At 36.7% G+C, this 18,606-nt stretch overlaps 2 protein-coding genes across 2 annotated transcripts in view; one reads left to right on the top strand and one right to left on the bottom strand.

Annotated features, from left to right (window-relative positions):
• Positions 1-18,606, bottom strand: part of LOC115919061 (transcription factor IIIB 90 kDa subunit-like) — a gene marked incomplete at its 5' end in the record, with an annotated part of 31,196 nt that overhangs the window by 4,858 nt on the left and 7,732 nt on the right. Inside the window, 5 exons of the mRNA XM_030998604.1 lie at positions 158-655; positions 2,205-2,301; positions 3,152-3,278; positions 3,935-4,028; positions 4,563-4,712. Of these exons, the coding sequence (XP_030854464.1) occupies positions 158-655; positions 2,205-2,301; positions 3,152-3,278; positions 3,935-4,028; positions 4,563-4,712 (966 nt within the window). The remainder of the gene's footprint in view (positions 1-157; positions 656-2,204; positions 2,302-3,151; positions 3,279-3,934; positions 4,029-4,562; positions 4,713-18,606) is intronic.
• Positions 10,028-13,484, top strand: LOC115929485 (BTB/POZ domain-containing protein 6-B-like). Its single transcript, XM_030998479.1, has 3 exons — positions 10,028-10,286; positions 10,877-11,555; positions 11,832-13,484. Exons 2-3 carry the CDS (start codon positions 10,969-10,971, stop codon positions 12,862-12,864), a joined length of 1,620 nt encoding a protein of 539 aa, XP_030854339.1. The 5' UTR covers positions 10,028-10,286; positions 10,877-10,968; the 3' UTR covers positions 12,865-13,484.

Here is an 18,606-nt window from a genome sequence, read left to right as displayed (position 1 = left end):
CCATTACATCCATGGCAATCTGATGTTTTATTTCCAATCTCATATTTTCTTAAAGAGTTAACAACTTGAAGGAATCCAGTTTTCATTTTCAGAATATTTGAATATCCCTTGGAGAGAGCTATTAGCAATACAAATTTTGGAATATAACAAAACTTACTTTTTTCTTCTGGAATAGCAGCCTCTTTGATGATGCTTTCAAATCCCAAGGATAATGGTGACGGCCCCAGTCCCTTGTCTTCATCGCTCCATACTGCAGATCCAAGCAACGTATCAATAACATCCCCCGAGGGCAGTGTTTTCTCTGTTGATGTGGCATCTCCTCCTCCCCCTCCTCCCGCTCCACTTGCCCCGTCCTCCCCTCCTTTCTCTCCTACTCCTTCCCCATCTCCCCCTCCTTTCTCCTCTCCTTCTCTTCCATCTCCTCCCCCTCCCGTATCTGCATTCACGCTACTCTTCGATGCTAAGTCCGCATTTTCACCAGTTTCATCAACTCCTTGCGACTGTTTATGTGAATTGACTTTGTTCTCGATTAGAGTTTTAACACTGTCGCCTTCCAAGCGTTTGAGAAGTTCTATGTTTTCTTTGCTAGGTTCAGCACCGCCAGCGTTGCTATCGTCTTCTTCTGGTACACTCCCTAACGCTGCTGCTGCTGCATCTGGAAACAAGAGAGCAAGTCAGAATGAAACTTGGTGTCATGGTGCCATTTTGAAATGTTCAGAGAGTCCGCAATATTGCTGCCTGTACTACAACATGAGAAAGCTGTGACAAATATATCAATCATTTTTCAACACATGTTTGGTATGATTGATAAGAATTACTGGAATGGTAATTCAAATTTTAAAATCTGTAGTTTTCAATACAAGCTCTCAGTTTGATAAAGAGAACATGAAATAGAATGTGAAACTGAAATTTGTATTTTTGATATAGCCACAAGTATAATCAAAAATCATTTCACTAATCATCATCATCATCATCATAATATCAAAATACTGCAATTTTGCTTGTCATTAGGTGGTTGCAAACATTCCTCTTCAAATTGAAATCAACTACAAGTGTGACTGTTTACTCTACTCAAAACTGTAGAAAACTTTTCACACTGATCTCTCAGTTTTCATCGAGAAATTGGGTCAAAATGATGACCTTACAATATTATAAATACTTCTCTACAATATATGAACAGTATAATGCTCACATGACTCTTTTGAAGGAGAAAGAGAACAAGTAATGGGCAAGATAAAGCATGATTGGGTTCAAATTCGTCGTAAAAGAGAATAAATCCTGGGAATTCTGCAGATTTTACTTCCTACTAGCTTTTATTACTTAGCCAGACATTGATTTTACTGCAATACTTGAATGTAACTGCACAAACAATAGCAATAACGAAAGGTTAAGCTGTTCCTTCCTGTAATCAAGGCGTTTTTATCACTTTCACTTTCTATTGTCATGTGGAAAGTCCTTCAGAATGAAGTGATGATTTCCAGGTTGATAGACTCTTGTGGCACACAAATTGCCTTAAAAGTGTAGACGTGTCACAGCTGCCATAGTTCAAAGAATAGCTGAGTATTCCAATGGCTGAAAACTAGCATTTTGTTAAGGAAACCCAAATTCCTCAAACTGATACTGTAAAACGACGCAGAGACTGTATATTCAGAAATGTGTATTTTGCATAAAACTTTAAACATTCTTATGAGATTTCAGTTTGAATTCTGAAATTTAGAACAACATTGCAGCCCTGGCATGTTATGACAAACTACTTGTTAATAATTGTTAACAATTAATTAATCAGTTATCTTTATTGTGACAAGCAAAATGTAGTAGTGCAAGCCAAGAACACAATAAGCATTTTTGTTTGTTATCATAGGTTCATTGCATAGAGGCAGAACCATACTTTTAGGATTTCCATCTAGGATGTAATTCACTTAAATTGGTTCAGCAAAATGATACCGAAATTGTCTTTCAGATAATTTGAAGCAAAAACGGGAGGTGATGATACTATGCTTAAAATACAAACAGGATTACTGGGTAGTTAAAGTTGCTCATTCGTAGGTATATAGAGGGCAGCACACGGACGTACGCAAAAGAGCGTAATACTTGCTGGCTCAGTGTTATGTAGTGATCGCCAAGTTGCCTACTTCATGAACGACTATATACCCACGCATGAACATCTTTAATATATATCCCTGAAAAGAATAACAGGCACTCACCTGGTACTTTTTTATGAAGCGCACTCTCAATCTCGTTCTGTATAGTAGCGATCTCTCCCTCTAACTCTCGCACCTGTTTCTTGCTCAGCTCTTCCAACTGAGGACAGTTTCAGAAAATCAAGACAAAACATAGAGCTAAATTGATTTTGAATACACAGAAGTTACGAATAAACGGATTAAAATGTTTCTTATGCGTAATTTTCATATATGGCCAATGACATTGATAATGAAGACAAAGAGGAGATATACATTGTTGATTGTATCTTAGGTAAAGGACATGTTACTGGTCAAAGCAAATTACTAATAAAAAAGTTTATATTTCTAATACACATGTAGTTGAATTTAACTAGATTAGCAACATAATGAACATGCCTACAAAACAATCACGTATCAATATCATACAAGTATTTCCCCAATTTTTATTCCAATATACAACATTACAGAAGGTTCATATAATGATGGACCCCATTATTTACAATTGTTTGTACAAACACTTCAATATCCAAGGGATTTCCTGGAATCATCAAATGTTATCGATCAGGCAAACAATGCAAACTATATATATATATATATATATATAGCACTTGAAAGAACAGTGGTAAATACATGTAGCTACCAGCACATGTGTACTAACTCATCTAGACTCTATTTACAAACACTCCCTGGGCATATAAGATGATAATATTGACTTACTCTGAAAAACCCCACTAGGGTATGAGATTACAAACAACAAAACATATTTACAATTCTTATCAGTTCTTATCAGTTTTAAGGGACTTAAAACATTTCTTGTTTGTAATCCAGATTTTCAGGATTCTGTAAGTTTTCATTTTCATTTTTTATAGGATTCTTCTTCTTTTAAGCGCTTTGGGCCGCTCTGGGAAAAGCGCAGTATATAAATAATGATAATAATAATAATTACACAACTATAATACATGTGCTCATACCTGCGCAAGTTTTGCGGTTCTCCTTCCCCGGGTAAACGATGGTGGGTCCTGCTCTTCCTCCAGGTCTATCTTGTGAAACTCATCGATGGTCAGCTTGCCAGACGGTGTCTCCTCAAACTCAGATAACCTGGGGGCAAAAAAAAAAAATTGAATTTGAAAATATTTGGATTTACAAAGCACTTTCTCGTGATGATACAAAGCACTGAATACTGTCATTATATTGAGCTTTAGTGAGGGTAACAAGTCAATAAATACAAATGATAAATATTCAAATAAAGAATTTGTTTGTTGTTGTCTTATACGGATGAGGGAAAGACTACAGTAAGTTTGTTATGATTTGGTATTGCAATGAAACCCATGGAAATAAGGTTTAGAAAGGTCTATCTCTATGAAAGACATATTTTTAATGTTATGTTACAGGTATTTAAGTTACTATGATTAAAAAGGTATATTTTTTTATTCCATAATCTTACAATTTAAGAATGATCTTCCAATATCTGATTGGTATATTTGCATCACAACATCAATGCAAAGGTTTCAAAATGCATGAACAAAGGTTGTGTGATCAACATAATAATAAATAGACCAAGTAAATATCCATTAAATTATCTTCAAACTTTGACCTAACAAACATAAGAAATCTGCCGAAATCATTGGATCAACACACTCTTAACTATATGATGCCAAGTTTTTTTTGTTAAATCAAGAAAATGTGTCTGGACATATATCTTCCTTGATTATTGTTTACTTTAAAAACAATTGTTTTTTCTTTCCTAAATTTACCTTTTCCTGAGGGTAGCATCACACACTTTGACCACCTTGATGACATCTTTCTGAGTCCTGCTGAAATTGTGCATTCTGGCAGCGACAAGTAAAGCTGTAAGCAGCAGGAAAAAAGCAACAAATTCCAATTAAAAAGGAACATGGCAAACTGCCAGCATCTAAACAGTATCAATAATAGAAATGCTAGTGATAATTTCCACCAATAATTCTAAAAATTTCTTCTTATATTCATTCAAGAAATCTATTCCTGAAATTCTCAAGCATCCAGAAAGTGTTAAATGTGACAGTCTGTGACAAGGATATTCTTCATCATATACTTGGATTTCAGTTGCAATTAAGGTGAAGGTTAGGTCTAGAGTTAGGGTTGGATATTGTGTTTGGTCGAGGGATGAAGTTTGAAATTTGATTAGTCTTACAAGACAGGGCTCGACAGTAATAGGCACCCGGGCCACATGAATGACCAAACTATAAGTCTGCATCCCAATTATTATTTCATACTTTTAAGATAGGACTCCTGTATACGGACTGTAACAAATTCTATCCATACCCCTTCAAAAGAAAGTTAATTTGGGGCCCTGGTAAATATCATTAGAGAAAATGTCACAAAAAATTCCCAGACAGTACATACCTGCACCACATAAACCAGATGGTCTCCTGCCTGTATGCATCCAGTCTCGTTTCATCCTAGATACCAGTCTCAACGCTGTCTCGCACACCACATCTGTCCTCTCATCAAACTCTAGCTTGTGAGCAAACCTCTGGATGAACAAACATGGATCTGTGGAGATAAAATGAAGTGATAGGCACAGGTTGGTTAGAGCTGAGTGGCCTGTATCATATTGATGAAGCATTCATGAACATATTACTCTCTGCCACAAGATTACATATTAATTGTGAAAACTATATAGCAAGTCAGATATAGAAACAAATCATAACATTGTAAAAGAAAAGAAAAAGCATAAGATAATACAATAATCTGTTTAAAAAGAAAAAATCAAAAACCAAAATGATTCTTGACTAGAAGACTTTTAATGTCAAACCAAGGGATCAATTTTTCCAAGTTTCATGATCAAAATGGATAGAATTATGTAAGAAATAAATGCATTTGATGAGCCCAAGATGATCTCTGACTGTGACATACATATAATCATCAGTGAATGCTAGTAATCTATTGATTTCATTTCTGAATGGTGGGGTAGCAAGTTATGTACATGTAAACAAAAAAAACATGACCTCATATAAAAATAATTGACCTCAAAATGAACTCAGACATAAATATCAAAGCAATACACCAATTTGCAGATACCTTTAACAAAATCATCAACATTGATAAATGCTACTTAATGCATTCAAATTTTTTTATGTTGAGAAATTGTAAGCCAAGATGCATATTTAAAAAAAAATAACAATAATAATGTCAAAATAATTGACCCTAAGATGACCTCTGACATAATCTCAAAAAAATAATATCGGCAGCATCTTTTCATGAATTCATCAACATTTTAATGAATGTTGAAACACAATTTTATTTCTGTCAGGATGGGGGAAGGAAAGTTGTGTGCACGTTAAAAAACAAGGCCTCCATGCCAACAACCCTAAGATGACCTTTTACCTCACGATCATGACCTGTCAGAGCTCAGACAGACCATCAACAAGGGTGTTTACACTGATAGACCTGTTTACTAATATTTTTCAAATGATGCATGTAACCCCTGGTTACCACATCTAATATTCTCACATTTTATTGGATAAAATCCACATTCATTGGTTGTTGATATGTCGGGCAATCCTCTGACAAGCTTGACTGTTGTCAAAATAAACATTTGTTAAAAACCATGCATGAAAAATAAATCAATAAAATAATTGTACTTAAATGAACCAAAATTTTGCAATAGATTTTTGAATGAATAGTAGACCTCAGCTGACTTTTAACCTTTGACCTATTAATACATGTACGAACAAATATCACTGACAAAATTACACCTTACTGCCCTTCAATATGAAAGGAAATTTTGAAGAAGAACAAAAATAAATGTTATGATCAATCTCGTACACACAAAAAATGCCATAAAAATAAAGTCTTTTAGAGTGAGAGTGAGAATTTCTGCCTTTGCCTAAGAGCGAGAAAATAAAACAATGCTATATTGCCATGGTTATTCTCGTACACCAAACAAATTTTGATATCAAAATCAGGTGATATTTAATAGGGCGTGAATTCTATCACGGTTTATGTCTTTTTGCCAACATTGTTCCTCCTACACTTTAACTCCATCATTAAAGTAAAACTAGCTTTAAATAGTCAAGAGCCTCATCGCTGTTCTTTCGCCGTAATCCTAAGTTTTTGTTTTACCACCTATGCTATGTACCTCGTTAGCGGTTTCAATCATCGGCAGAACATGATCCCTTTTCAATCAGTTTCATATGGTCAGCAAAACTAAATATACGCGTTTGACCTTTCAAAGACGCTGTTCCAATAAACATGGATCCATAAAGCGGACATCGAGGCTAAACAGCTTGTCTAATAATAGCCATCCCGCCTTTCTGGCCCATTTCACCTGTTCTAAACTTCTAAAGAAAAAACAGTTAGGGAGACCATGAACCTAATCGCGGAAAACAAATCCTCTTTAATGAACCCTATAGAGAAACCACATCCCCCCTAATTCAACCCGACGCTACCCCTCATAATCCTATTCAAACTCTCTGAAGGTGCACTCAACAAGTCAAATACGCTTAAGAATAAATCGATAAACAGTGAGGAGAAATGGACGGGATTAAAATCAAGACATCTCTTTGGCGGCAGTCTATCGGACAGTAGTGACAATTTCCGGAAGTTCTTGATATGAGCTTTAAACAAAATCAATACCTTGATTTTCTTTATTTCATCTTCCAGGGCGGTGTTTCACGAAAACGTCACAAGTACAAGTTCACCGAGTTCCCATCGCAACACGTATGTTACGATTACCACACAAATGGGATGTCGGTGAACTTGTACTCATGACGGATTCGTCAAACGATTCCTGTACGACAGCAGGAAAATGCAAAAGTGCACGAATTACGACGCCATTTTTAAAACCTTACAATCCAACAATCGAACATAAATGTGCTATACGAAAATCTCGATCTTCTGTGTGCTTATCAAAACCGAAAACTATGAACGAAATATTTTAGAACTACTTATTTTTTTAGTAAAGTTGCCGTAAATTACGACGAAAATCAGTTTGAAAAATATTTAGTTTGCGTTCTTTTCCTGCGACGGAATTAGATAGCCATCCGTCAGTTTTGTGTACGAATAAGTCGATTTTGTTTGTTCATAGTGATTAGTGACATGAACGGAAATTCTTTGTGAATGATTTTGTTTGTTTACTTCTTAACTTCTGATTTTTTTTCGTTCAGATTTCGTTTTTTCTTTTTTTTTTGCGGGGAGGGGTGGGGGGGGGGGGGGGAGGAGGAGTTGTTTCTCATTGTCTCCACGAAATAAACAAAAACTGTTACCGATCATTCCAAATACGATCTTCGGAACGAAACTTTTCTTTAATAAACCGAGTTTTCAAACACTGTCGCCGAATGCCGCCAGCAAGCAAGTTGCATGCAGTCTTTCGAAATTTGCCTTTGATATAACATTTATAAGGAAAAGTATTATTTTAGTTTTGCGATTTCGTGTTTTTTCTACGTAATCTAATTTCCGAATAATATTAACAGCACACACCATAAAGCAAATTGAATATATTATGCGACCAATGAAAATATGATATGAGAAAAGACTGTTTTGGAGGGTGAACTGGGAATATCAAGAATAATTAGCTTCAAACGAGAAAAATCACATTTCATCATGCTCGGTGCAGTTTTTCAGTCATACCTAATATAGGACTTTTGAAAATCACTCAATACGTTCACTTTATGGCAGAGGTGCACTTTCACTTTTCGATGTTATCCCTGGTTTGTTTGAGGATCGGTATGTAACTAATTTCTTTCCGGGAGGGGTTACGTCAAGGGTGAGTGGAGAGGATGACTGAAATCGGAATAAGAAAAACAGAAAGTTCGGACAACACAGTTGTATTAAATCGGGTCATTGTTCCAAACTGATCATCTCTTCGACATCCTTCTTACTTCTATAATATCTTATCGGTGACGAAAACAAAGGACGGGAAGTTTGGTGATTTTGAGAAAGACTAAAATACCATTTCCGCGCTCAGTATTGATTCGGTTTTATTTTAATTTTAATATCTCCTCTTGGGCATCATGCATCGTCATATTTATTATACAGGGACGTCACGAGACCACTTCCTTGGCATTGCTTATAGGGAGAGTTAATCACATGATTTATCTAGAACGCACGTCATCGTATTTTTACAATGTGTAACCAAAACAAATTTCCATGTATTCCTGTGAATTTAGATTAATAAAAAGGATTGAATCTTACGACAGAAAAAAAGTTGAAACTGATCTGCAGGAAGTAATTTTCACGTAGGCGAATTAAGGGAAATCCCCATTGGACCTCACATGATTAGCTAAATTAGAGTACTGGTAATAAAAACGTATCGACCAACAAAAAATCTAGTAATTAACATCCGGTCATCTGCAAATACGATTTTAATTAGGGTTCTTCACTGCGGACGCAATTTACTTCTTATCCGATTTTCATCTTCTCCCTTTGTTGTCTTTGTAATACCGACAGATTTCTTTTGTTACTTGTAAAACAGCAATTATTTGGCTTGGCTCTCCAAGTTTTTTGACAATTTTGTCCAGAGTATCTATAAAACGCAAAGGAAAAATTGTCGGCATAACAGGCATACTCTACATAGCATGGCACGCAGGCACCCGACAACATCATTATAGTGATGTCGCAAATCGCAATCTATACCATTTTCAATTGAGATCTAAAAACAGTTTTATTTGCCCTCGGGCGGCCAGTCTACGGCCTGTCATTGATCATTATCTTATACCACAAATTATCTCATCTAGACTAGATCAAAAGTCAATATTGAAACCAAACTGCCGGACCCGGTGAAGTACAGACTCGCCTGACTCAGCGCACCAAGACTCTACAGCTTACTTTGCTGAATAATATTTCAGGAGGAATAATCACAAAGAATGTTGAAAAAGGGAGACTCAATCAAATAATAATTATATATTTTTTTGAGGTTGAGAGTGACTATTTTTTTTATCGATACAACATGAAATTCAGATATGATTTTATTTTATTTTGAATCACCGTGCAAGGACATAATTATCAACTAATTCTAAGTTACAACTTGATTAACTGATAGTTTGACCATTTTCCCGCAAAGAGTAGAGGGAGAGAACAGAGAGAAAAGGAAAGTGGGCGCAGGGGCGTGGCTAAAGTATAAAGGAGGTTGCATGTTGTTGTTTTTGAGTGGCGACACCCGTCTTTTGATTTGGACCTTTGAAAAAGCCTTCTCAGAAAATGGAAAATAGAGACAAACTTTATATTTTCGTGTTCGAATGATTTAGGAATCTGTGTCGTCTAACTTTAGAATCGAATGACTATTATTTTTGTTTACCCTGGTTTACAGCCAATGTGACATCTGTTTATGATTTTTCCCCATTTCTTGCTTATCAAAGTAAAATATATTCGGCTGTCGGCCCGACACCCCACCAGTTCTGTGCACCCCACCCCCACTCAAAATGGCCTACGACGCACCTGGGAGAGGGCGAAGGGCACAGTACATCCTTTGTTATGTCCATCTAATTTTGTATCTCTCACCTATTTATATATTTTCCTTCTAGTTTCGACCAAATGGTCCAAATCCCGCCACATGCGCGAAATCTGTGCCCTCCGCCCTTCCCCTCCTAATCTTCGAGTCCATAATGTTATGCCTTGGTATTATTTAAATCTGTCTTTTGTTCTGATTTTGGTTTCGGTAGTTGGTCGTGACAGTACAAAGCCTATAATTCTCTCCAGGATTATACAATCAAAACTTTTGAGTCGCTTTCGGCTAGCCGCACATCACTGAGTCACCTATAATAGCGGTCCCCTGGGCATTCTTTGTTATCATTATGACACACAGGGCCTTGTTGATTGCACAGCTGTACGAGTTGTTTTGCTGGGCGAGTTGTGTACTGCATTTATTACAGAATTTGTTGTGTGTGTCTTGTTTGTGTGTAGCTGGTCCGTGGGCTCGTGCAGTGAAGAGAGCGCGCGCTGGCACAGTGCCCTGTAGATTGTAAATCGGCCACAGGATCAACACACTGCACCGATCTAGTCGAGCTATACAGTGCTACATGTACAGTTCATGTCTTCTACTACTCGTTGGACATCATCTATCTATAATATTTTGATTCTAACTGAGTCGTTTTTCATTGGAATGAGCTCCTGATTGCAATGGGATATGTGAGTATATAGTAGTATACTATATAATTTGCTCAAGTCGAAGGAAAATAGAATGTGGTATTATCCCGGGAATCGGATATTTATTTTGGTAAAATTATTAATGAATAATATATTTATGCCTGCTTATAATATTATTATAACTATCATTCATGGGTTATCCCAAATAATCTGATATTGGTATTCCATACTCAGATTTAGAAATAGATTGTGTTTAAAAAGTATGGATCTCGTCTGTGCAATATACAAAACAAATATGATTTCATGTATTTAAAAGATGAACTATATATCAGCAGGATCAGAGACTACACTCTGTTTACATCTTATCAATGCCAGATTTTGGAAATATACATTACATGTCATATGTATAGCATTATTGGACAATTGTCATGAAAACAAATCTTGCTCAGAGTCATAGGCTTCATGATAAAGTGTTTGGTATGATATTCTTTTCTTGACCATATCTATTTTAAAGGTTTGGGTTGGTCTTTCTGGCCCTTCTCTAAAGCTTTAGTTTATAGGTTTGTTTTTGATGCCAAGTGGTTGATTTTGAGCACTGATTATGTTCTATTTGTTTTAACATTGTCTTTCAGATAACATGAATGACAATTGGACAACAATATCATCGCAACGATGGGATTATCATCAACTGCGCTAAAGAAATTGTAATACGCAATAATCTTAGATGCCCTTTCCAAAACTCAGGCTCACCAAATTCTGGAAAGTAGTGCACACCTTCAGTAGAATCAAGCGAAAATTACGAAGGAAGATGGAAATGAACAATCAGAACCCAGGAGCCGAAAAGGATGACGTGGAGCAGCAAATTCAACAGCGCACTAGCCACAGACGATCCAGTTTCCTTGCCAGTCAGGTGTCCAACTCTGCAGAGCCATACCAGAATCTGGACAGTAACCATTGTTCTGTCAATAGCGAGACACTGGATGTTATACAACCAGATAGTCCTACCGGTACTATAGCATCCTCGGTATCGACGTCGATATCATCGTCTCCGTCCCTATGGTCCTGCGATAACTGGCATCGTGGGGTGACAGTGCGAGACAGGAACGCGGTGATGTTCAACAATGAACTGATGAGCGATGTTACATTCTTGGTCGGACCAAAGAATGCTGCTCAAAGAATACCTGCTCACAAGTATGTGCTTGCAACCGGAAGCTCAGTTTTCTTTGCAATGTTTTATGGAGACTTGGCAGAGAACACTTCAGAAATTGTCACACCTGACGTAGAGCCAGAGGCCTTTCTTACCCTACTAAAGTGAGTAATTAGTCACATTGATTTTGTTGAACTAACCAGAAAGAAAGAATTTGTATCACATTGTAAAGAGTAAAGACACAGGATTCAACAATTTTCTCACACTTTGCTTGTCTGTTGTCACAATACATGAAATGGTAGAAAAGTGAGATGGATTTCATTTCATGAGATTTGACATTTTAATAAGGAAAATATATGATCATAGCCAATCATTTGAAATCAATATTAAATTATCCTATCCTTATACTAAATCAAACTTTCATTTTTTTTTCCTTGCAGATACATGTACTGTGATGAGATAGACTTAACCCCGGAGAACGTTTTGGATACCCTCTATGCTGCAAAGAAGTATCTTGTACCTCATCTGGCCAGGTCGTGTGTTGAGTACTTGGAGCGAAGTTTGAGCGCACGTAACGCATGTGTCCTGTTAAGTCAGAGTCACTTGTTTGAGGAACCAGACCTCATGCAGCGATGTTGGGAGGTCATCGACGCCCAGGCTGAAGTAGCATTGGGGTCTGACAGCTTTGTGGATGTTGACCAGGATACCCTTGAGTGCATCCTGAAGCGGGAGACCCTGAATGTCAAGGAACTTGTCCTCTTTCATGCGGCCATGCGATGGGCAGATGCAGAGTGCTCCAGGCAGGACTTGGTGGTGACTCCAAACAGCCTTCGAAAGGTTCTTGGTTCCGCTCTCTATCTCATCCGCATCCCTACCATGCCTCTCAAGGAGTTTGCCAACAACGTTGCTTGCAGTGGTGTCATCACTCTTGAAGAAACCACAAACATATTTCTTCACTACACGGCAGACATCAGGCCCAAGATACGCTTTCCTTGCAAGCAGCGAGCAGGACTGAGAACCTGTACTGTCCATCGCTTCCAGTCGTCTGCCTACAGGAGTAACCAGTGGCGTTACAGGGGCAGGTGCGACAGTATCCAGTTTGCAGTTGACAGGCGGATCTTCATTGCCGGCTTTGGGTTGTACGGCTCCAGCTCCGGTGGTGCAGAGTACAAGGTGAAGATAGAACTCAAGAGAGGAGGGAAGAGCCTTGCAGAGAATCACACCAAGTTCTTTTCCGATGGATCCAGTAGCACGTTTGCGGTCACATTCCCACATCCCGTCCAGGTTGAGCCCCATGTGTACTACACAGCAAGTGCAACGCTTTGTGGAAACGAGTTAAGTTACTTCGGACAAGAAGGCCTGACGGAAAGTACCAGCAACGACGTCACTTTCCAGTTTCAGTGCTCTCCTGAAAGCACAAACGGGACTGGAGTCCAAGGTGGTCAAATACCAGAACTGATATTCTACGCATGATGATTGGATCTTCATGCCAAACTATGCAGCTATCTCTTTGTCCTCTTTGGTGAGGCTGGATTAACATTTGAAGTGCAAATACTGCTGCGAAGTTACTATGACATTTGAATTATTGGGTAAATTAATTCTACATCTTGTTCCTGTCAGATTTCAGACGGTTTACTGAAATAAGAGCAAATTAAGAACAGATACTTACTGGTAATTTTATTTTGAAAAGTATACCTGTATTTGGTTTTATTGTAATTGATTGTCATACTCTTATTTATAGATTGTTGATCATTTTGCATTATTTTGGAATAGGAATCCTATGAATATTGGAAACAATATTACAATCGATGCAATAAATAAGATCATAAAATGAGGTTAGCTTGTTGCAACACTTGTTTTAAGTTTTGAAACCCAGTTGGAATAAAGTTCATGCTTAACATTGTAATTTCCCAGAATGTTGTACTGGTACTGCTAAAACAGTTTATCAATACATATTCTCTAACATCATTTACAATGAATGGTGATGAAGACTCAAAAGTCTGATTTAATCCTGCTCAAAAAAGACCATTAATGCCAGTACCATTTACATCTACATGTATACTGATTATAATAAATGATGTTTTCCATAATTGGGGGAAAAAAACAATTTGTTAAAATAGTACATTCTTTGATTGAGCACTATTACCATTGAAAAATTAATACCAGAAAATCTTGGTATCAAAGTCTACAGGAGAAAATGCTTACAGACAATTTTTTTTTACAATAGATACCCAATATGTGTCCTTACCTAAATCCGACATTTAGCTCAAAAAGCTTTTGAAAAAATCTATAAACATCCCAATGAACAGAGAAAGACCATGAGATGTGTTTTAAGTGATTTTCAAAGGGATTCTATCATCAAGTTGCTAGTTATGTTTAAAACAGGAGTTGTCAAAACTGAGCTTGGAATACTAAATTTGTTGACTTGCAAAATTCAAATTCAAACTGGATATACTAAGCATCTCTAATCTCTGTGACTTTGAAATATTGCAAGATTTTTAAATACAGATATCCTTGGAGAGGAAAGATATTTGAGATTTACAATGTAGCACAAAAAAAATGGAAAGGGTAATGTATGCAATGTTATAAACTACATGTAGTCCCACTAAGTATCTTAGAATATTTGAATATCCATATTAAAGATAAACTTTAGTACTGGTAATGCGATTGCATTGTGAAAGAAAAGGTGTGGAATGGATCAGAAAAGTTGATCATATAGCATGTAAGTAATGGTGTGTAATGCAAGGTTCTGGAGTCATCAAAATCATCATAAATTTGGCAGAGTCTTGGTAAAGTAACAATCACTTACACAGAAAGCTGTACATGGGACAACACACATGTTGTCGGGGCTGGTACTACCCTGATTTCCTTATCTTTCTATGCTCATTACTCAGCCAGTATACATTTTCTTCCAAAATTGTTTGGCACATGACATTTATTTGTAATCTTGAACATTCAGTGTAAGTTTTGTTAGATTCTGTGAGAATTCATTTTCTTTTTTTACCAGAACTCAAGATTATCTTTAAGTAAAACTCGTAATAACAAAGTATTTTTTATACATGACTACATGTATTTACACCACCATCGTGCATGTCCATGTAATCCTGTAGGATTTGTTATATTTGCAAATAATTTGAGATATAGGGGCTGCCTCTAAACAGGAAGCTTTTGGTCAAATTAGAGTCTTGAAAGGTCACACTGAAATATTAAAATTCAATTTGTAAATTTTGTGACTTGATGCAATAAAGGAGATTAATTCTGTCAAATGTTTAGAAGGCCTCGCCTACATACATACATGCACTCAATTACACTGGCCTTTATATATCATAAAATTAAATTATACATCTAATTTCCTGATACAATTATTATTACACCGGATCCTGGTAGGATTTTGCACACATGTGTAAGCAATTACCTCATTACCAAATATATATTGCTGGTTGGTTTCAGGCAGCAGTGACGTAGGGCGGTGTATGCATTGTTCATTACGAGGTGAAACTGATCACCTGACCAGATTGATGAGGCAATAAAGTTCGTTGAGAGCCAGAAGGGATTTAAGTCTCTGTAAAAGTAAAGGAGCTTGTGCCCCTCCGGCCCTCGACAAACAATTTGCGATAGGTACTTGGGGGATGGCACTTTAACGAGGCTATCTAATGGGAATACTCCCACCATCTTCAGCATATAAAAACCAAGCATGCCTGAGTTTGTGTGCCGACATATTACATCCATTATTCAGTATCTGTAGCGATAGGTATCAATTTTTTTCGCAATTTAGTTTTCGCTCTTAAATAATTTCAGTACCGTATACCGATACTGCCTGTTCTCAAATGTATTGAGGTACATGCAGGTTTTCACTTCACTAAAGTACATAGAAAGGACTGCATGGAAGTCATAGTTTTTGCATACCAGTACATGTATTGTTTAATTCCCTTTGCAAGTTTGCATCTTGTCTGTTTGAATGAGTAAATCTCAAATATCATATTAAATTATTTTACAGGGGTGTACATGTATGTATTTTATTTCATGTCATGTATAGATCAGTGATGTCTCAACCCTCTGTGTAGGCCTAACATATTATGAACATGTAATTTGCTGAGAGACATAAAATATCAGTTATACCCTTCTGGCACTCAGTAAGTACCCATAGTGGGAATAGGGGTTCAATATTTAGTACTGGTAGTCTGGTACATGTATTTGACTTTAGCTACCATCCATTAGTTTTGCAGTATATGTGTTGTATTACAAAAGACTCAAGTCCGTCAACTGTCAATTTGATATCCTTGAACTTGAGTTTTTAGAATCCCCTTTGCAAAATGTTTGCAGTGCAGCAGATCATGTTTAGCCTCTATTTTGTCTTATTTATTACAAGTACAGTAGAACTTGAACTATACATTATAGAGAAATCAGAGATAAAATAGAGTTTTCCTACATTATATAGTTAACTTTTCAATGTAAATGAATTCATACATGTACAGTTGTGTACGTACCAGTAGATTTTCTAAGTGTTTCTGATGCAATGATGATGATGTTGATTAATGAAACCCTGGTGGTACTTCACATGACACATTTTAATGTATTTCAGTAAACATGTTATTAAAATGTATTGCCTACACTATTTAATCTAATGACCCAGCTGTACCATGTTTGTTATTACACTGTCATGTGTTTACACCATTCATCAATTTCATCATACCCGCCGGACATTGTGATGTAGGAGCAGGCTTGGACTACTCCGGGTGCACAGAAAGTTCATGTAAAACAAGGGCTACATGGGCTAACATGTACACGGAAAGTATATTGTAATTCAAATAGTCAAAGTAATATGATAGGGCTCAATGGTAAATATGTATAGCCCTTTAAAGGTAAAAACCAGTATTGGAAACGCTCTTATTACCAATCATGTAAAGGAATATGTTTTGACTAATACATGATGATACAAAATTTGCCAGGAAACCGCCTACTAATTGATATATTTGGTAAATTAGTTTAGCTATTGGTGTGTGAGAGATAAACGCATGTGTCGCGTATGTGTGCGTATAGTCCCATATACATCTTTCTGTGTACAGTGCTTGTAACTTTACGAAGACTGGGCCAAATTTCTTATCATTTTGATGATTCCAGAACCTTGCAGTACACACCAATACTTAAGAGCTAGATGTTCAACCTTTTTTGATCGATTCCTCAATGTTTCTTTCACAATGCAATTGCATGACCATAACTGGTCTTTATCTTTAAGTATTTTAAAAAAAAGCACCATTTGCTAGACTGATTTGACCTATATTTATTTTAAAGATGACAAATATTAGAGAGAAAAAAAAAGAAAATTAAAGAGGCCTACAACTCTCTTTCAGTCCTAGACATCAACTTGAAACATCTACTTCATGATTCTGGAATGTATATTCTGCTTTTACAAGGACCATGATAGTTCTCTCTCTTACTCATCTCCCAAGTTCCCCCATGTCATCTTTAATATTAAAAGACAAGTGCATCAGTTCTGAATCATCGTATAGAAAGAGAGTTGTGCTCTTTCCAAACCTTCCAACTAGATCTATCACATCAAATCACATCCTAAGGGCTTTATCTACAAGCATTCAATCTAATATACACATCCAAAATACCTCGCTGATGAGACGGGATTTCAATTTGTGTAAAGAAAAATTGCATTGGTCCTAACGTGTAAATTCTGAGGTTCCACTGTTTAAATTTACAGAAAAACAACAGCATTCAATGTCACTAACAGAGAGTCTGGGAGTAAACATCCCTTTAAAATCCCGGCTGAAACATTATCTATAATAGTTTAACCTCGTATTAAAATAAGAATGTCCATGAGTATGTCCTTTTCAGCAATTAAGGCCAACAATTACACAATGTACAGCAAATATTTCAAAGCTATGTTTTTAAGACGGTATTTCAAATGCCCTCATTTAAGACAGCCTTCACATAGTATCTTATAGAATATGGACTGGATATTATGATCATACAAGGTCTACGGCAGTTCTTAATCTTACTCATCTCCCAAGTTCTCCCTTTGTCCTCTTTGTTATTAAGGAATGGTTAACCATACAAGTTCATCAGGTCTGAATCATCATAAAGAAAGAGTGTTGTGCCCTTTCCAAACCTTCAAACTAGATCATCACATCGCATCCCAAGGGCTATCTACAGGCATTCCATCTAATATCTACACACAAAATGCCTGTCAAAATATTGACCCCACAAAAGAGGTGATGTGTTTCACAGTTATACAACTCATTTCCTCCTGCTTTTTCCCCACTGAGGGGGCAAAAAATGAGAGAAAAATGTGGAGATTGGTTCAGCGGAGTCACTGTGAGTCATCTGGAGCGGCTGGCCCGAGGGGTGAAACTAGGATTCTGTTTTTCCTAGCTTGTGCTAGCTTCGTGCTGCTTTGTTAGGCTTCATTATGTGACAAGGCAAGGGCATGTGCTCCACCATTTGCTTCTTCTCTTTGGTTTTTTCCCCCCTCGTGTTCTCCCATTCTTTGATAGGTCCTTGTCTGTTGTGGTCGTCAATGACTTTAGTAGAGTTTATATGGGTGATACATCAAAATTGCTCATATTTTACATACCCACTTAAACACCCACACAAACCCATTTCCCAATGCCTCTGTTTTTCAAACAGGGGGAATTGATAAGTACTTATACTTGTTTTCGTATGACCAGGAGAATAGACTATTAAATACATGTAAACAAACTCAGGGCAAAGGCCATCATTGCAATGGTAAACAACTAAACATAATTTTCAAGGATATAATTCTTGTTTATACTTATAAGTTTTTAGGAATGATGAGGCTGATTCACTTTCCCCATTCCAAACAAGAATATAATTATTCCAGGACATAAAACAGAGAGGTTTTAACGACCCAGACCCATACACAACCAGGGACTTTAATCCCCATATTCAATGATGTGGAAAATCAATTTAAGCTGTCAAACATCATTAAGCTGATTTGAACAATAAAAGTATTGCAAAATAGAATTCCATGTGAGTGCCCTTCAGAAACATGTAAGCCTTACTGCATGTAAAATAAACTTGAAATGTGTTGATGAAATGTATAGTAATGTTTGGCATTTATATATTTTGTCAAAGAGCGATGTGAGGAAGAGATATTAATGATCACATCCATGAATTTTATCACCTGATCATGTACCGGTAGTTTGCCTTGGGTTTCCTACATAAAGGTGTATATTGCGCGTGACA

The sequence above is a fragment of the Strongylocentrotus purpuratus genome, unplaced genomic scaffold (assembly GCF_000002235.5).
Source record: "Strongylocentrotus purpuratus isolate Spur 01 unplaced genomic scaffold, Spur_5.0 spur5_scaffold_5, whole genome shotgun sequence".
Lineage (NCBI taxonomy): Eukaryota > Metazoa > Echinodermata > Echinoidea > Camarodonta > Strongylocentrotidae > Strongylocentrotus > Strongylocentrotus purpuratus.
The sequence above is the reverse complement of the archived record's forward strand: the minus strand, read 5'-3'. Positions and strand labels throughout refer to the sequence as shown.